Source organism: Sardina pilchardus, chromosome 4 (genome assembly GCF_963854185.1).
Source record: "Sardina pilchardus chromosome 4, fSarPil1.1, whole genome shotgun sequence".
Lineage (NCBI taxonomy): Eukaryota > Metazoa > Chordata > Actinopteri > Clupeiformes > Clupeidae > Sardina > Sardina pilchardus.
Window position 1 is genome coordinate 28,174,599 of NC_084997.1, and position 19,979 is coordinate 28,194,577.

The 19,979-nt window shown below is 42.5% G+C and overlaps 2 protein-coding genes and 1 long non-coding RNA gene across 6 annotated transcripts in view; 2 read left to right on the forward strand and 1 right to left on the reverse strand.

Moving 5' to 3' along the window:
• The first annotated feature begins 1,118 nt into the window (after positions 1 to 1,118).
• LOC134078931 (nuclear factor 7, brain-like) overlaps positions 1,119 to 19,979 on the forward strand; it is a 22,897-nt gene continuing 4,036 nt past the window's right edge. The window contains exons 1-8 of the mRNA XM_062535095.1: positions 1,119 to 1,727; positions 3,101 to 3,196; positions 3,298 to 3,528; positions 3,632 to 3,654; positions 3,739 to 3,857; positions 4,020 to 4,551; positions 8,617 to 8,816; positions 12,581 to 12,645. Coding sequence (XP_062391079.1) covers positions 1,341 to 1,727; positions 3,101 to 3,196; positions 3,298 to 3,528; positions 3,632 to 3,654; positions 3,739 to 3,857; positions 4,020 to 4,551; positions 8,617 to 8,816; positions 12,581 to 12,645 — 1,653 coding nt within the window. The 5' untranslated portion in view covers positions 1,119 to 1,340. The remainder of the gene's footprint in view (positions 1,728 to 3,100; positions 3,197 to 3,297; positions 3,529 to 3,631; positions 3,655 to 3,738; positions 3,858 to 4,019; positions 4,552 to 8,616; positions 8,817 to 12,580; positions 12,646 to 19,979) is intronic.
• Positions 6,194 to 13,762, forward strand: LOC134078743 (zinc-binding protein A33-like). Of its 3 annotated transcripts, none has more exons than XM_062534871.1 (6): positions 6,194 to 6,600; positions 9,719 to 9,814; positions 9,916 to 10,146; positions 11,541 to 11,563; positions 11,648 to 11,766; positions 12,581 to 13,762. In XM_062534871.1, exons 3-6 carry the CDS (start codon positions 10,039 to 10,041, stop codon positions 13,114 to 13,116), a joined length of 786 nt encoding a protein of 261 aa, XP_062390855.1. In that variant the 5' UTR covers positions 6,194 to 6,600; positions 9,719 to 9,814; positions 9,916 to 10,038; the 3' UTR covers positions 13,117 to 13,762. The 3 variants fall into 3 exon arrangements, with proteins under 3 accessions (XP_062390855.1, XP_062390854.1, XP_062390856.1); XM_062534870.1 differs by lacking the exon at positions 6,194 to 6,600 and adding an exon at positions 6,617 to 7,582; XM_062534872.1 differs by lacking the exons at positions 6,194 to 6,600; positions 9,719 to 9,814; positions 11,541 to 11,563 and having other exon boundaries at positions 10,007 to 10,146.
• The window catches only part of LOC134078731 (uncharacterized), a 2,366-nt gene continuing 1,477 nt past the window's right edge, over positions 19,091 to 19,979 (reverse strand). For both annotated transcript variants that reach the window (XR_009938859.1, XR_009938858.1), the window contains 2 exons: positions 19,662 to 19,881; positions 19,091 to 19,185 (listed from right to left, as the gene is read on the reverse strand). This is a non-coding gene — a long non-coding RNA (uncharacterized LOC134078731). The remainder of the gene's footprint in view (positions 19,186 to 19,661; positions 19,882 to 19,979) is intronic.

Here is a 19,979-nt window from a genome sequence, read left to right on the forward strand (position 1 = left end):
CACATAACATACACCATCAAGGGAATATACTAGTAATGCAAACCACTATGCTTTGCATATACTGGCTTTGGATGTGTAATGTATTTGACACAAATGTCTAGTGTGGCCTCCAATGTGTCTAGTGTGGTATATGTACAAATATATACATTTACTTTTATCATGTGCAGATCAATATAACAACAAAAGATCAGCAGCATATGCACATTACGAAGAGACCCAGAGACTTGGAGTGACATTGAGAATTGTGTGAATATGTTGCAGCACAAAATGCTTCCTGTCTACAAAAAAGTGACACATATTCCTCTTACATTCCACATCCACATTCTTTACTGGGATAGCGGAGCAAGGGCTGCTGGGAGATGTAGGACAAACATGTGAGGTGGTTTTATTTAACTGCAGTTGCCAAGACAAAATGTGGAATTATGATGTAGTTAAACAACTATCTCTTGACCAGGTATGTTAAAACACAATGTGTCACATGTGCAACAGCTTCCAGCACATATGTATCACCTCCCAATTTACAATAAACAACACACACAACATACGTCATCACTCACAAGAAAGTCAGTCACATTTTAAATACCCACATAGTTGATAACTATACTGATTAAATACCAAACTGTTGTTGCCTCAGTGTAAAGTATTCTGTACCTGTTATGTATCTCAGTAGTGTGAACATTACTGGTTATCTAAGTTTAATTTTTTACGGAGCTTGGTCTGTGTGTTCCATTGCTCCTCTTAGCTTTAATAACCCTGTTGATCTCTGTACTGACCTCCTGCCTTGATGCCATGAGGCACTTTTTGTTGTAAATGAGGAACAAGAGCTGCTGGAATCTGTGGGTCTGACAGCGCTGTCTAAAGTGGTAACTGATAGCCTATAATATGGGGGCAAGATACTGTACATGTGTCACAGGTTATGAATGTTCAACATCAGAAACATAATTCCTACAGTACGTTTCCATGCAAAACAGGAATCAGGAATGATGCTGATTTGTCCCACAAGGCAAGAGATGAATGAAGAAAGGGTTAATTGACTGAACAGCCCTATAGTGATGAAATGTTGTCCAATCAGAAACCTTTCAAGAGTCCCTCCCACCCGAATGAGGAAGTGAACCTGTCAGACGCTTTGCTGTTCAGTTGCTGTACAAGAAATGAAAGTTCTTTAAGACAAAAAGGTATAAATGAGTGGTGTTTTATCTAGTTACGTTGACAGTAAGCTTCTGTTGGATTAATTTCAGTCAAGATTCTGATTCAAAGCGTCACAAGTTTCCAGAGGAGTGAAAGTGAAAGAGATTGTAAATCAGGCGAAAGTGTAGAGCAACAAACAACAATTAGAGAAAATGGCCTCTGTGTCTTTCTCAGAAAAGGATTTGTCCTGTCCTGTGTGCTGTGAAATCTTCAAGGATCCACTCCTTCTGACCTGCACCCACAGCATCTGTAAAGCCTGTCTGCAGCGGTTCTGGGAAACCAAAGGATGCAGGGAATGTCCAGTATGCAGGAGAAGATCCCCCAAAGAAGAACTTCCTCTTAACCTGCATCTGAAGAACCTGTGTGAGACTTTCCTACAGGAGAGAAAGAAAAGAGAACCATTCTGCAGTCTGCACCGTTCAGAACTCAAGCTCTACAGTGAAGATGACAAACAGCTTGTGTGTTTGGTGTGTCGAGACTCTAAACTCCACAAAACCCACAACTTCAGTCCCATCGATGAAGCAGCACTTGAGCATAAGGTAAGATGTCTGTTCCTAAATGAACTTGTCCTTCTATTTGTCAGTAAATGCTGTGTACAGATTTTCTTATCTACCCCTCTCTGGAACACGTCATCCACAGAACCACAACCTTTGGTAGTTGTAATACTTATCTTAAACCACTAGGTGCAGTACTACACTATACATTTTCAGGTTAACAGAATTGAATCATCATTACATCTTTGTCAAATATGAAGATAAATTAATTTAAAGAACACAAATTCTCAACTCAACATGAGTTTGCCCTTCACATCACTCAGAGCTTTCCTCCAACATGAGCCACATGAAGAACAATGTCTGCAAAGACTACGGAAAATAATCTCGGTTTCCCCAACTATGACTAGATGTGATAATCATGTCTTGAGCATATTGTGTTCCGAACAGTTGCACTTTACAGGAGATGCTGTGCCATCATAGATTCTGAACCTTTGTACTGTACCTTCTTATGACTTCCTTTAGTTGCATCAGATTTCAGAGTTAGCATTTTAGGCTGTTTGACTTTTACAGGAAGTGGTAATGCTTCAGTCGTAGGCATACATGAAAATAGGACAACAAAACACACAGTTACAGCTACTCTTAATTCATCCCAAAAGAAATTCTTCCTCTACATTTGACCCATTAGTGTTTAGTTTACACTCTCACACACACACACACACACACACTCACACACACACACACACACACACACACACACACACACACACACACACACACACACACACACACAAGATCAGTGAGCGCACACACACATCAGAGGTAGTAACCGGGGGCACAGACCAATGATCCCCATTAATGTAGACAGCACACAGAACACAGACAGAGGCCACAGTGACAGACAGACAGAGCTAGTTTAGGGCCACATCACCAAATAAGGCCAAATAAATTGCTTCTGTTTAAACCCACCGGAAACATTCACAGAACGTTGAATGCGTCCTACATAGATGTACCTTAAATTAACAAATCTACATGATTGGGAAATGACCATTAAACATTGGATTATTATTAAGCATCTAATGACATGGAAGTACCGGGGGAAACAGGTTGCATTACAATAGGAGCACTGGTCATAACACATGTGCATGGTGTATTCAATAAACAGTTTTTCTTTTCTACATTACTATGAATGTTTTTTTTCATTTTAGCTATAAAGTGCATATTGTAGGTTCATTCAGAACAGTCAGTTAGTCCGTCATTTGTCTCTTTCTCTTTTCCTTCACACACACACACACACACACACACACACACACACACACACACACACACACACACACACACACACTCACACACACACACACGATACAGTTTGTTTTCTGGACCAAGGCTGAATAATGTACTGTATGTGTGGTGACTTACAGGAAGAACTGAAGGTCAAACTGCAGCCCATACAGAACAAGCTGGACACCTTTAAAAAGGCTAAAGAAACCTGTGATGAAACTGCCCAACACATTACAGTAAGAGTGATGCCTCCTCCTCTAATAGTGATAACAACATAACTAACATACACAGATTCCAAGTGTGAGACACCATGATGTGGTGATATGTGGTATTACAGGTCCAGGCTCAACACACAGAGAGGCAGATCAAGCAGGAGTTTGAGAAGCTTCACCAGTTTCTACAAGATGAAGAGGCAGCCATGATAGCTACACTGAGGGAGGAAGAGGAGCAGAAGAGTAAGATGATGAAGGAGAAGATTGAGAAGATGAGCAGAGAGATCTCATCTCTTACAGACACCATCAGAGCCATAGAGAAAGAGATGGGAGCTGATGACATCTCATTTCTACAGGTTGGTACTTGTGAAGTATCAAAAGTGAAGTTAGAACACACACACACACACACACATCTTTCCTACGTATAAGGCCTACCTCATTTCACCCTCTGTTTTACAGAACTACAAGAGCACAGTGGAAAGGTGAGTGATCTGCCTCCTGTTTCTATCTCTCTGTGGTTCTGAACCCAAAGCCACAGCAGCACTGACTCCTGAATGTTATTCCAGAGCCCAGTTCACACTGCAGGATCCAGAAACAGTTTCAGGAGCTCTAATCAATGTGGCAAAACATCTGGGCAACCTGAAGTTCAGAGTTTGGGAGAAGATGCAGAATGTGGTTAAATACAGTGAGTATACACACACACACACACACACACACACACACACACACACACACACACACACACACACGTACACATACAGTATACACTTTGTTCAAAGCATTTTTTTCTAATGATGTTAAAAAAATAAGTTATTACCATTACTGAATTCTCATACATTTTCTGCAGCTAGTGTGACTCTGGATCCCAACACGGCATTCCCAGAACTCATCCTGTCTGAGGATCTGACCGGTGTGAGATGGGGTGATGAGGTGCATCTGCTTCCTGATAACCCAGAGAGACTAGAGAAGCATGCCAGTGTCCTGGGCTCTGAGGGCTTCAACTCAGGGACTCACTGCTGGCATGTGGAGGTTGGAGACAGTGTTAGCTGGTTCCTGGGGGTGAAGACAGAGTCTGGGGAGAGGAAGGGATGGGATCCCGAAATGAGTGGAGTCTGGAGAGTGCAATTTTCTAATGGGAATTATACAGCACACTCACCATCCCAGCCAGACACCACCATCACAGTGCAGCAGAAACTCCAGAGGATCAGAGTGCAGCTGGACTGGGACAGAGGAAAACTCTCATTCTCTAACCCTGATAATGACACACACATACACACTTTCACACACACTTTCACAGAGAAACTGTTTCCATACTTTTACACATACTCTTCTCTGAGGATTTTACCAGTGAAGGCTGCAGTATCAGTAGAGCAGCTCAGGTAGAGTTCACACACCTGCTGCACTATCAGCTCAGGTAGAGTTCACACACCTGCTGCACTATCAGCTCAGGTTGATTTCACAATCTTCTGCAAGAAAGCTGAACTTGAAACAGTTTTATTTGCCAATTATATTACCACAATGTTTCATTTGAAGTTAGGGTGGTTGTGATATTGTTGACGGACTTATTTTATTTCCATTGGTAATTGGCAATAATAATAGAGAATCCAGATGTTGGCAACAGATGAGATGGGACAGGAACTCATCTACATCACTGGAGTTTTCATGTGAACTCTTACTGGCGCTTTTGATTAAACATGTCTGCCTGTGTACTGTGCTGCCTTACTGCTTGTACAAAAGGAATGCAGTAAGTGATGCAATAAACTCTGCTGTTCATATTAACTGCTGGGTGTGTTGGATTCTGTGTGTCACTGTGTGTACTGTATGATCATTCCTTTTATCATGTGCCGATCAACAGAATGAATCAGCATCACATTATACACACATTACATAGACACATTTCATACACAACATACACACATGACATACACATGACATACACACAGTACACACACACACACACACACACACACACACACACACACACACACACACACACACACACACACACACACACACACATTACATGCACATATTACATACACACGTTGCAGAGAGGAAACTCTTTTTTTTCACAGGGCTCCCCCTGTAGTTTTGGAGTATAAATATTAAACTGTCATTAATACCACTCATGGCTGCATCCTTCCCCCTGCGGTCTCTGCGTTGGGGTTACCAGGCTGCTATCTGCTGCTGAGACAGTCAGACAGTCCACAGGACATACAGTATCTGGCAATGGAGTCACAACACTATCAATCATTAACTCATAATATAACATGCAGATAAACACATAAGGTCAAAGATTTCTAGATTTCTGCCTGTCACTTTCTACTAGCCTTTACAGTCTTGAGAAGAAGAATACAAGAGCATAGAAAAAAGAGAAGATTCTAGAAAATAGCACAGAGAGAGAATGAGTCAGTAGTTGTGTACACAGTCTGCATAAATACAGTTAAAAACTTAGGTTACTGAGTTTTATTGCTGTTGCTCTTGTCACTGATCTTTGGCTGTCTCTCCCTCTGATGAAGTACTCAGGTACATCGCATCTGGAGTAGATCATCATGTTGTCAAGATTTTCCATGTTTTCTCATCTTTCTCATTTCACATCCTAATATATTACTCTCTTGGGTCCTCAGTAAATATCCACCAAAGGTAATGCTGTAAAAAGCAGCCAAGAACAAAGACTCAGCCTGATAGAAATACAGAGTTTTGTCACTTTAGATTCCTGTAAAACATGACATGACACAGTTTTATTAGTATATGGAAGCAGTATTCAACTTAAGAAAAATCATTGAGAAATGTTGTTAATGTGGTAATTACTGTCTACAAAACAAATAATTAAAAAAATGGCTGGACATTGATGATAGTTTAATGAATGTTTTGTCCCACAAAGTAAAAGATGTAGAAAGGGTTAAGTGACTTACTCTGCCATGCAAAGCAGTGTGGTCGAATCAGAAACCAGTCAGACACCAAAGGCTTTTCAAGAGTCCCTCCCACCTGAATGAGGAAGTGAAGAGAGACGTGCAGCAGTTCAGCTCCACTTGACAGTTCATTGCAGTGCTGGATAGTTTCTGTGGACTAAATGGCTTAAATTAGTGGTGTGTTGTTGTCTAACGGTAGTTCGGAAGGCTGGGAGCTTCAGTTGGAGTGTTGTTGACAAATAGGGATTCATTTCAGACAGCATTCTGGATCAGGGTGATGAGTTTTCAGAACAGTGAAAGTCAAAGTAGAGGTCATAAAACAGTAAACAGTGTAGAACAACAGCTATCGGAGAAAATGGCCTCCATGTTGGTCTCAAAAGAGGATTTGTCCTGTCCTGTGTGCTGTGAAATCTTCAAGGATCCAGTTATTATGACCTGCACTCACAGTAGTGATGCGCGGTTCAGCCCATTACCCGCGGATATCCGCGGGTTTACCCGCCGGTCGGGCGGATTTGGGTAGGCCTAGCAGTTTTTTCTAAATATTGCGGGTGGGTCGGGTCAAAAAAGTAAAAATGCACATTTCTCACTTGTTAACTTCCGACATATTAGGTGGCGATGTGCCTGCATTACACAGGAGGTGTGGTCGAGCGCAAAACATAATTTCTCCTAAATTCAGCACCCAATTGCGCCATGCGTGACTGACTGAAAAAAGTCAATCGCGCATTCGCTACTTTATGGACATGGAGCTTAATGATCTGGGATATCGAAGGTTGTGCACAATGCGAGAACACCTTGCTTCTGTCATACACGAATACACAGCTGTGCTTGTTAAATGCTTGGCAGTGTTTCACGCAAAAGTAGTCTAGCCTATGAAGTTGCAAGGGGAAATATGAATGTAAACTTGTTATGATGATGAGATTTAACACTGGCTATGTCTAGGCTGCAGATTATGAATGGTGTGGAAGAGCGCAGATTGTCAAAATGACCGATCATTGTAACCCGCTGTTGTCCTCATGTGGGAGAATTAGGCTAATTAGGCTACGAAAGACGTTATAGGTGCGTTTTTTTCCTTTCCGCGGGTCGGGTCGGATTTGGGTCACAATTCGAACATATTTTTGCGGATTGGACGGGGCGGTTTGGATCTCCTGAAAAGTCGGGTTGGTGCGGGTTTTAAAAAAAGCCCACCCGCGCATCACTAACTCACAGCATCTGTAAAGGCTGTCTGCAGCAGTTCTGGGAAACCAAAGGATCCAGGGAGTGTCCAGTCTGCAGGAGAAGATCCTCTAAACCGAACCCTCCCATTAATTTGCATCTGAAAAACCTGTGTGAGAGTGTCCCAAAGGGGACAGGTCCACGACTCTTCTGCAACGAGCACCGTTCAGAACTGAAGCTCTTCTGTGAAGATGACAAACAACTTTTGTGTGTGGTGTGTCGAGACTCTAAACTCCATAAAAACCACAACTTCAGTCCCGTCAATGAGGCAGCACTTGAGCGTAAGGTAAGATTTCTGCTCCTGCTCCTTGTATTATTAATAACACTGCAGTATGGATATTATCATCAAAACCCTCTCTGAGACACACCTCCAAAGAATATTTTAATTGCTGTAGTGTTCATCCTAAACAAATAGATGCCGTATCATACAGAATTTCAGGTTAAAAAAAGAAGAAAAAAATGAAGATGAAGCAAAGCCTAAGCAGTAACCAATTTTCCTCAACAGTGGCCAGTTGTGATAATTATGTCTTGATCATATTCTGTTCCAAGCAGTTGCACCATACTGTAGTGGACTTCACTATGTCCAAGATAATCCAAGATGGACACCATATTGACCCAGGAACATTTTGATTTTCTGATACTTCGTTCGGTAAAATTTTCAAAAATATAGTTTTAAAAATTCCCCTTGGAGTGGTCATCCAGATGTTAAGCGTGAGCGTTGCCCATCCAGAGGAATCATCTGTCCACCAAAGATATGAGAAATGACCATGTTCATCAAATATGCAGAATCAAGGCAGGTTATCATCTTCGTGCACTCAGTTTCAGTTTTCCTCCACAAAATCCAAACACATTGTCCTCCAGCTCTGCTGTATTCACCTCTGACAAAAATATGGATAGCCCATCCCAGCCAATTAGTTTGGCAAGACAGTGATTTTATATTGTCTCCAATCTAGCTTGCTCACCTGTTGTATTTCATCTTATCCTACCCACTGCATAATAGTAGCTCATTCAATACACATAAACAAAGAAATCCAAAACAGTGCAAATAAATGAAAGATATTCTTTCCATCTGCTGATATTGGACAGAACTAATCCAGTTCATTGTACAAATGCTCATCATGAAGCACTGACCCAGTGCATTCTATTGGAGCCCATGTGGTGGTGATGGATGATGATGCTACTGGACCGTCTGTACAGTACTTTCACTGTGGCCTGTTGCTAAGGAGGTTGTGTATCCAGTGAATGAGGAGTGGAGCTACAGAATGTCCAGGTGCTGAAGCTTCTTGATGAGCTGGTGCTGCTGGATTGTGTTGAATGCAGAACTGAACTGGACGAGCAGGACAAATGCAGAGTTGCTTGGTGTCTGGAGATGATGGAGGAGGGTGTGGAGGAGCCATGCCACTGCATCCTCCGTCCCTCGTTTCAGCCTGCATGCAAACTGCTGTGGGTTCGGTTGTGGTCTGACGACTGGCAGGATGACGTGAAGGATGATCTTCTCCATACATTTCATGACTATGGGTGTGAGTGCAACTGGACGGAAATGGTTGGGCTCTGAAGGGTGGGGTTTTTGGGGCACTGGTGTGATGGTTGAGGTCTTCCAGAGGGTGGGAACTGTGGCTGTTCTGTATGGTTCCCAGAAGATGGGATGAAGGACTGGGGAGAGCTCCATAGCACAGAGCTGTAAAACCCTTGAGGGGATGCCACCTGGCCCTGGTGCCGTGCCCATTTTGCAGCTGGCCAGTTGTGGCTGCACATCCTCCTGTGTGAAGGGGGGGTGCTGGGGCTCCTCCAGGGGGAGCTCTTGAGTAGCTCCTCACAGAGGGGGGTGTGATCAGGGGGGTCAAACCGGTTAAGGAAACTGTTCAGGGAGTTGGCAATGTTTTGTGGATCTGTATTTGTGAAACTGAGCTGTTTTGATGGTTGGCCAGTGAGTATTTTGGCTTTGAAGAATGCATGATTTTCACATTCATGTTGCTAAACTGCTGCTCTATGTTTCTGTATTGTACTTTGGCTCTGATGATGTTTCCTGTCTGTCTGTTGAGTACTCTGAGTGTGGCCCAGGAGAGGTGATCCAGGGTGTGGAGTTTGGGTATTTGGTGACGTTCTTCACATGGTGCTGTGGATGCAGAAGTTGATGTAGGCCGTGATTAGAGTCAATAGAGCAGATTCATGTTAACTGAATACAATAGTATTATTTTCAGGGGATCTAAAGACTGCCAGAGTGGATTTAGTTTTGATCAGTCATTTATATTTCTAACTAAAACACATATTGTACAGTAGACTAATATTTATGAGTCAGTTAATGTTATTTGACCATCCTTAGAATAATCCCCTAGAATAGATTATGCACTTCTCTATCTCTCTTCACCTTCAACACTGTTTTCCAGAACAATCCTGACCAACACTGTTCATTTTATTCCAGGAAGAACTGAAGGTCAAACTGCAGCCCATACAGAACAAGCTGGACACCTTTAAAAAGGCTAAAGAGACCTGTGATGAAACTGCCCAACACATTACAGTAAGAGTGATGCCTCCTCCTCTAATAGTGATAACAACATAACTAACATACACAGAGTCCAAGTGTGAGACACCATCATATGGTGATGTGTGGTATTACAGGTCCAGGCTCAACACACAGAGAGGCAGATCAAGCAGGAGTTTGAGAAGCTTCACCAGTTTCTACGAGATGAAGAGGCAGCCAGGATAGCTGCACTGAAGGAGGAAGAGGAGCAGAAGAGTCAGATGATGAAGGAGAAGATTGAGAAGATGAGCAGAGAGATCTCATCTCTTACAGACACAATCAGAGCCATAGAGAAGGAGATGGGAGCTGATGACATCTCATTTCTACAGGTTGGTGATAAAAAGGTTACTTGTTTTAAACAATAGACCACTTTGGTGAGAGTATAACTGAAGTCAGAACACACACACACACACACACACACACACACACACACACACACACTCACACTCACACTCACACTCACACTCACACTCACACTCACACTCACACTCACACACACAGACACACACACACACGCACACAGACACACACACACACACACACACACACACACACACACACACACACACACACACACACACACACACACACACACACACACACACACACACACACACACATAGGGTTGGGCATCGATAACCGGTTCCGTCTTGGAACCGGGTTTAACTTATCAATTCCATCGACATCGTACGTCTTTTTTGTTATCAATTCCCTTAACGATTCCCTCAGCCTGCATGACGTCGGACCTTTTCCGGTTTTCCTGAAATTTTGTGTTACTACACGCCCTCTGCGACGACTCATACTACAAGTCAAATCGTGTAAGGGTAGTAATACCAGCAATATGTTAAAACATTTGTCCGTGAAGCATGGGATTAAGCTCCAAGAGTGTCATGTGTTTGACAGACTACGGAGGGGTGCTAACGTTGCCCGGTCCAGGGCTCCAGAGTGCATATGCGCCCAAAATGTTTAAGAGTGTGCCTGAAAATAATTCTAGGTGCACCTGACGCTGCTCGGGTGAAAGCATACGTTTCCTTCACAAGTTTTAATTGTAGACTATGCGTGCAACTTTGCCAAACTGTATAAGTAACCCCCTTGGCCCGCTCTCTCTCCCTCTCCCTCTCTCGTGCGCGACACCCGCCCCTCGACATGCACATTCACAATCGTGGGGAAACTGAACAGTCCAACCAGTAGACTATAATAAGCTAGCCAACTATGCTACTTTGTTTACAATTTGAGGCTTCAAGCCGACAGCTGAATTAAAGAGGCAGAGTTGTAATATGAATAGTCATGAATGTCATGAATATCAGAAATGTCAGTAGTAGGCTATAGATTAGAATATATAAAGAATTATATTATATTATATATATATACACTGTAGGCTATATATACATATTTATAATTCTTTATAAAGAATAGGCTATGTATATTCCTTATTGTGTTTTAAATAAAGACAAGCTTTTTCTACGCCTTATTGTTAAAAAATCATTCACATTATATGAAAGGAGAGCGATAAAAGGTGACCTTTTGGCGTTAGAGGCGATGCAATGAAAAATGTGGGTGCACCTAAATTTTTTGGGAATCGATAAGAGAATTGATAAGGAATTGGATTGATAGGCAGAATCGATAATGCCATCGATATTGACAAAAACTTATCAATACCCATCCCTACACACACACCTGTCCTACTGATAAGGCCTACCTCATTTCACCTCCTGTTTTACAGAACTACAAGAGCACAGTGGAAAGGTGAGTGATCTGCCTCCTGTTTCTATTTCTCTGTGGTTCTGAACCCAAACCCACAGCAGCACTGACTCCTGAATGTTATTCCAGAGCCCAGTGCACACTGCAGGATCCAGAGAGGGTTTCAAGAGCTCTGATCAATGTGGCAAAGCACATGGGCAACCTAAAGTTCAGAGTCTGGGAGAAGATGCAGGAGATTGTTCAGTACAGTGAGTTCAAACAAAAACAAACACAAAAGCACACACACATACAAACAAATAAACACACACACACACACACACACACACAGTCATACACACATACTGTACACACACACACACACACACACACACACACACACAGCACACACAGTCAAACACATAACAGACACACACACACACACACACACACACACGTAACGGATGCCAGCTAGTTAGCTGTGCTTGTCGACCGTTAGTAAAACCTCACTCCCCGACGCCTCAAGAGTGCTGCTAGCATGAAAGCTATGGGCTTTTAGCTGGATTGTTAGCGCACTCGACTCCAGATCCAAGGTGCAGCTGTTTCGTGGGTTCGAGTCCGGGCGTGTGCAGGGCTGGACCGCGGTGGTTCCACACAACGCAGGTTACATTGGTGCCATGACCCGGATCAGGAGTGAGGTTTAGGGGGGTGAGTGTAACGGGTGCCAGCTAGTTAGCTGTGCTTGTCGAACGTTAGTAAACCTCACTCTCCGACGCCTCAAGAGCGCCACTGGTATGGAAGCTAGTAGCCTGGGCTTTTAGCTGGATTGTTAGCGCACTCCACTCCCGATCCGAGGTGCTGCTGTTTTGCGGGTTCGAGTCTGGGCATGTGCAGGGCTGGACCGTGGTGGTTCCACACAACGCGGGTTACACACACACAGTCATACACGAAACACACACACACTCAGTCACACGCACGCACACACAGTCAAACATGCACACGCACACACACACCATTTTATAGCAGTGTACAAAGCATAAAAATGTATTGTCACCATTACTGTATTCTCATGTTCTCTCTCTGTAGCTTCTGTGATTCTGGATCCCAACACTGCAAACCCAGAACTCATCCTGTCTGAGGATCTGACCCATGTGAGACGCAGTGATGAGGAGCAGCAGCTTCCTGATAACCCGGAAAGATTTGCTTTCTATCCCAGTGTCCTGGGCTCTGAGGGCTTTAACTCAGGGACTCACTGCTGGGATGTGGAGGTTGGAGACAGTAACTGGAACCTGGGAGTGAAGACAGAGTCTGGGGAGAGGAAGGGATGGAGTTCCTTTAGTAGTGGAGTCTGGAGTGTGGATCATTGTGGTGGTAATTATACAGCACTCTCCTCATCCCAGCCAAACACCACCATCACAGTGCAGCAGAAACTCCAGAGGATCAGAGTGCAGCTGGACTGGGACAGAGGAAAACTCTCATTCTCTAACCCTGATAATAACACACACATACACACTTTCACACACACTTTCACTGAGAAACTGTTTACACTCTTTTCCATATACTCGTCATCTTTGAGTATCTCACCAGTGAAGGCTGCAGTATCAGTAGAGCAGCTCAAGTAGAGTTCACACACCTGCTGCACTATCAGCTCAAGTAGAGTTCACACACCTGCTGCACTATCAACTCAAGTAGAGTTCACACACCTGCTGCACTATCAACTCAAGTAGAGTTCACACACCTGCTGCAGCATCAACTCAGGTAGAGTTCACACACCTGCTGCAGCATCAGCTCAGGTAGAGTTCACAATCTTCTGCAAGAAGCAACTCTCTTTTTGCAACATTTTTGTCAAACATTACCACTATGTTTAATTTGAACTTATGATGGTTCTGATATTGTTCATTTACTTATTTCATTTTCATTGGTAATTGGCAATAATGATAGAGAATCCAGATGTTGGCAACAGATGAGATGGGACAGGAACTCATCTCCATCACTGGAGTTTTCATGTGAACTCTACTTTACTGGACACCTGATAATGTGGATCAGACCCCACAACTCACATGGCCTCTCTCTCTCTCTCTCTCTCTCTCTCTCTCTCTCTCTCTTTCTCTTTCTCTTTCTCTCTCTCTCTCTCTCTCTCTCTCTCTCTGTCTCTCTCTCTCTCTTTCTCTCTCTCTCTCTGCTGATTCTTACTGGAGCTTTTGATTAAACATGTCTGCTTGTGTACTGTGCTGTCTTGCTGCTTGTAAGTGCAGTAAATGATGCAATAAATGCTTTTCATACGAACTGTTGGGTGTGTTGGATTCTGTATCATTGTGTGCATTGTATGTCACAAGATCATCACCTTCTATCAAGTGCAGATCGACAGAGTGAACTAGCATCACATCACATACACACATTACATACACAGTTACACACATTATATACTGTACACACATTACATACACACATAACATACTGTGCACACACAACATACACACATCACTTACACACATTCCACACATTAAATATACACATAACATGCACACATACATGCACACATTACATTCACACAAAACATACATTACACCTCACACACATAACACACACACACTACATACACACATTACATACATACATAACACACACACATTACATACACACAAAGCATACACACACAGTACACACTATAGTGCCCCCAGGGTATGGGGGAGAAAGCTGAGGTGCAGTGCACAGAGAACTTGAGTGCTCATTTTGTGCTCTGATGTGAAAAGCGTTCATTGGACCGCAGTGGTGTTTAGACTGTTTTTTTTTTTTTTTTACCGTAATGAGGTTTTGTTTGGCGTTATAATGACCCCACATGAATGTCTCTTAGTAATATGTATTGCCTATATGTTGTGGTACCTACAATATTGTGCTCATCTGCATTCATTGATTTGTGTGGATACTGTACATGGTGGAGACCCAGGGTTTGCATGTGGGCTGTGCAGCTCAAACTGGAGATTCCTCTGTATAGTGAGAGGTCATGCGGAAAGACCTCAGAAGAAGATCTAGTCATGTGTGGGCCTCTTCCCTGTGTTTATTTCTTATTTTGACTCTGTGTTTTGTTTGTTCGTTTTGTCATCATTGTACTTTTGTGTATAGACCACCCGGTAGCCTAAGAAAATTCATACAGTAAAAGAAGACATCTTCAATTCAGTCTGATGCACTGAGCTCCACAAGGGGTGTGTGTGTGTGTGTGTGTGTGTGTGTGTGTGTGAGTGTGTGTGTGTGTATGTGTGTGTGTGTGTGTGTGTGTGTGTGTGTGTGTGTGTGCGCATGTGTGTGTGTGTGTTTGTGCGTGTGTGTTTGTGTGTGTGTGTGTGTGTGTGTGTGTGTGTGTGTGTGTGTGTGCTTGTATAAAGTAACCCTGTCCATGTTCTGTGCCTGTCCATTAGTGTCCAGCATCATCAGAGCAGCAGAGCACCAGCAGATGAACTGCACTGCTGTTATGAAGAACACACACAATCAGGAATGGGACACAAAGTAGCAGAGCTGCTGGAACTTCATACAAAATCTAACCAATCATGACCGTAATGACTGATGAGTTCTTATTGAATCAGAGGGTGTGGGGTGAGTGTAGATATAAAGTATAATGGGTTAAATGACTTCACTGGTAGGAGTACAAAGGAACCGGTTTCACAATGAATATATGCTGCTACCAGGGGGTCAGGATTTGGAGGGTTAGTTTCAGCCAGTTAGCATGGCATTTGGCCGCCGACAATTTTTTATAAAAAATGGCGTTACATGGTTGCAACGTCCGGCACCAGTTTTTGCATGCTGATTGGAAGATGACAACTCATGCACGAGTTTGGTGTTGAGCACGAGCGTCCTCGCGCGTCTATGTTGATTACGCATTCTAGAAGACATAAATAAAATGACTGATGACTTGGATTAAGTTACCGATACTTGAGTTAATGCCTGTGGATTAGACTGTAGCCTATCATCAGGCTTTGTGAATAAAAGAAAAAAGCAAATGTTGTTCTTATAGGTTACTATTATTTGCATTAGACTATGTATGAGTTGGCAAGGTATGATAAGACATTTTAGGAAATGCGAAGCAATTCTCTAAACCCAATTATTAACCTATACTGTTGTGTAGGCTTTCAGGACTATTTTAAAACGCTCAGCTGCAGTTCCTGTAGTTCATAACAACGCAGCGTTGGGGGGTCACATAGCCTACAGTAGATAACGGCAAAAAAGTTTCCGACAGTGACAACAGACTTAAAATGCATGCTGCTCGAAACACAACACATGGATGCAGCACAAATAGGGCTCGGGAACTTGAGGGGATGCCACCTGGCCCTGGTGCCGTGCCCATTCTGCAGCTGGCCAGTTGTGGCTGCACATCCTCCTGTGTGAAGGGGGGGTGCTGGGGCTCCTCCGGGGGGGGTCCTTTGAGGAGCTCCTCACAGAGGGGGGTGTGATCAGGGGGGTCAAACCGGTTAAAGAAACTGTTCAGGGAGTTTGCAAAGTTCTGTGGATCTATATTTGTGAAACTACTGTTTTGGTTTTTGGCCAGTCAGTATTCTGACTTCTGACTGAAATGCTTGTTTTGTGTTCATGTTGCTAAACTCCCACTCTAGTCTGTGTCTGATCATGTTGTTTTTTGTCTGTCTGTTGAGTACAATTGAGTGTGGCCCAGTCCTTATGCTTCAATGCTTTCTGTTTCTCCTTTGGGGAGTGCTTAATGTGAGGGGTGATTTGCGTATTTAGTGACATTCTTCACAGGGATGGTGCTGTGATGCAGAACTTGATGTAGTCCGTGACTAAAGTATCATTAGAGCATATTCATGTAAACTGGTGCATACTGAATACAATAGTATTATTTTCAGGGGATCTAAACAATGCAAGAGTGTATTCAATTCCAGTTAAATGACTTCTACTGCAACTGAAATACATACTGTACACTAATGTATACGAGTCAGAGTCACACACACACACACACACACACACACACACACACACACACACACACACAAACACACCTACACACACACACACACACACACACACACACACACACACACACACACACACACACACACACACACACACACACACACACACACACTCACTCACTCACTCACTCACTCACTCATTTACTCACTCACTCACTCACTCACTCACTCACTCACTCACTCATTTACTCACTCACTCTCCCACACCATTTTCCAAACCAATCCTGAGTATCGCTGTACGTTAATTTTATTCCAGGAAGAACTGAAGGTCAAACTGCAGCCCATACAGAACAAGCTGGACACCTTTAACTTGTTCTGGAACACCTAATTTTGGGGTGTTTTTGCCCGCATTGCACATCATCTACTCAGGAGGGCACTGCTCCCACATACTTTGGCCCACCATGACAAACCTGACCTCTACTGAAACCTGACACTCAGAGGTATTATATGAAACAGTCTGTTTGACTGTCTGATGTACTGGCAAAGGGTTACAGAGGCTTGAATATTGTTTTCTCTTTCAGCCGGTAACATACATCTCTGGAACTGCCCACATTTGGGCCCTCTAGATCACCATGTCAGCCTTGAAACACAACTAACACCTAACACCAGGTCTTGTGAGCCTGTAACTCAAAGTAGATTACTATGGGCTAAAATATGGAGTTTTCACAAATTTATTTGTGTTGAAATACCTATGCGAGTGTGTGTGTGTCATTTTTAGAAATCTGCCAGAGTAGCAAATTAATATGTAAAGTTATCCTTTTTCTTTGATTCTATGACAGTCAGTGTCATGCAAAAGTGGATAAAACTAGAATCTCCAGAATGTTAGCTTTCATTTGACACCAAGATTATGTTTCTACTCAAAGGGGTTCTTGTGTAGTAAGGGTTTTATTGTTTGTATGCACCATCAAATCTCTGAATTCTTTTGGCCGAAATGACTATTTCCTTGTTTGAATGGATTTGGAAGGGCTATCTCTATGGTATATCCGGTAGTGTCACATATCAATCGATCCGTCTAACTCTTAGCATCCCGGAACCGTCGGTCCCATCTCCGAGACTTGCTGCAGTCCCGCCAAGGGGGCAGGCATATTCCCGGAAGTAGAAACACGAAATGAGCTGGTGATCAACACTCTGCTAACTCCCTTGGACGGCCATAGACTTTCAGATTTTTGCGATCCCATAACTTCATGTAACATGTGCCCTTTGTCTCCCTTATAGCTTCTGTGTATTCTATATAGGGTATCGAAGTCAAAATTAATTCACTGTTTCCCCGTATATTACGTTGGTTTCCCGTAAAGAAGTATTTTAGCATGTCGGTTGTAGGGGAGCTAACGTTCGACGTCACATTTCCCGTAATGTCTGGATCAGAAGCTCAGTGTTGGCTGTTAGAGCTATGTGTTAGAGCTCAGTCCAGCCTGCACGAAAACCATGACGGAAAGTCATTCACAAGATCAGTGAAAAAGCGTATAGCCCACGGTAGCCTACTGTTTGATAGGGTAAAGCATTACCTATAGGCAAGACAACATAATATTAATATTAAAAACGAACGTTGGAAAAGAAGACTCAAACTTTTTTCTCCTCCATTAATGTTTTGAAGATGATCATGTGTGGTAGTTTTCAACATGAACACGACATGATATCTTCTACTCTGCTTGATATAGCTAATGAATGTTCAACGTAATAAATACATACATAAATAAATGTTTAACTTTAATGACTGATCACTGTTTATTTATTACTAGAGCTTAATAAATAGTAATAAGTGATAACAAATTCAGTAGTGTGTTTCCTCCACTGCGGAAATACTGCACTTACCTTTAATACAGATGGAGATTCTTGCCAAATTTTGAAAACATTTTGAACGATTTGTTTTTATACAATAACAGTCATTATGCCAAGTTCCACGGGCAGCACAATGAGGGCTTAAATTAAAGACACATGACATGGGCCAAGATATAGATTTACCTTAAGGATTTTATTTACTTCATGAAGTTTCTTTTTCACAACATCATATACAAAAAATAAAAGTTGCCTATTGTTTTTGAGGTTTACTGTCGTAGAGTTTACAGTATGTGCAGGTCATGCATTTCCTGATTCATCATGGTCTTGGGAGGTACTGCACAACGTTTGGAGCAGACATATAGATGTATGTACTGTAGGTGCTACACAGCAATTCCTAATAGGTGCATTTAGGCATTCTCAAGTGTCCAAAACCTCTCAAAACTCCAAAAAACAAAAATGTGTCTGTCACTATGTGTCTGTCACTATTTAACTATTTACCTCAATCAGAACAATTTGCAATTATTTACAGGGCTTACCAAAGTTACCAAATGTACTAAGGTGAAGACAGTGCCTGCTGATGAGAAACCTATAAATGTATTCTGTAATTTAATAATCCAATATAAAAACATTTATCCTCAGCAACTATCACACAGACTCACCACACATAGTATTAGGTTCAATACATTTTGTTTATTTATTTCTTTATATATGCTCATTTACATGCTTTATTTCTTCTACATGCTTAAACAATTTATTACAATTATTTTTAATAATGATATTAATATGCAACACACTCTTCAGGTGTAAGGACTTAAAAGCCACCTTTCCTGCTGCACCAGTCTAATTAATTTGGAACGCCAGGGACCTCCTCAAAGCCCGGCCCAGCATCCTCTTAACAGCATCTCGGTGGTTTTCCCTCCCAAGTATGTTCACCTGAAATACAAAGACCAAAATTACAATGGCATAACTTCCAGTCAAACATCTTAGCTGTTTTCAGCTTAAGCTGTTTTGCTATTTCATGCACAACCATCAAATACAGAGGGTATATATGATGACAAAAAGTGACAACATGTCATGTATCAAGCACACAACGCTCCACTTGGGAATGAGATTCAAGTTTAACAACACTCAAGGAGTTGAATAACATGGCTCTCAATATATGATGTCTGTTCCCCAAAAATGTAGTGGGGAAGGGAAAAGAGATGTGAAATGCGACAGTTGTTTCAGATAACAATGGCTACTCACATGGTCTCACTTCTCGACACCCATTCCGTGATTTGAATAGTATTTTTGAATCAGTGAGTAAGTCCACATTAAAGCAAGGCAGAGCCACATTCAGTACGAGAGCCAGGCTAGGACTTTTATGCCTACAATAATCACATGGCAAAACACTTAAAAAACAGACATACCAGTTGATTTTTCAGGTCCGCATCGGATGCAAGCCGCCTCTCCAACTCGTCCAGGTCCTCAACATTACTCAATGGCCTGTTGTTGTCCTCCACGAGGCCAAGATCCGCCACACCACCACCACCTAGCTTCTGCAGCATAGATGTGTTCACAGCCACCTGCTGCTTTACCCCAGCTCCTCCTCAATTGTTCGGAAGTGCTGCAGAACAAGTCTGTAAAAATCTATGAATCAAAAGGAATAGATTGGAATTGGCATGACACAAAAAGTAAAGATGCAAAGAAGTTGTGACAGACATTCATGGCTTGTTTCTCCCTTGATA

What these genes read in the sequence shown, in the direction of transcription:
- LOC134078743 (XM_062534871.1), top strand. Translation starts at nt 10,039, where the DNA reads ATGATGAAGGAGAAGATTGAGAAGATGAGCAGAGAGATCTCATCTCTT. An exon ending in TACAAGAGCACAGTGGAAAG is followed by an intron (nt 11,564 to 11,647) that starts GTGAGTGATCTG and finishes ATGTTATTCCAG; the next exon opens with AGCCCAGTGCACACTGCAGG. An exon ending in GCAGGAGATTGTTCAGTACA is followed by an intron (nt 11,767 to 12,580) that starts GTGAGTTCAAAC and finishes CTCTCTCTGTAG; the next exon opens with CTTCTGTGATTCTGGATCCC.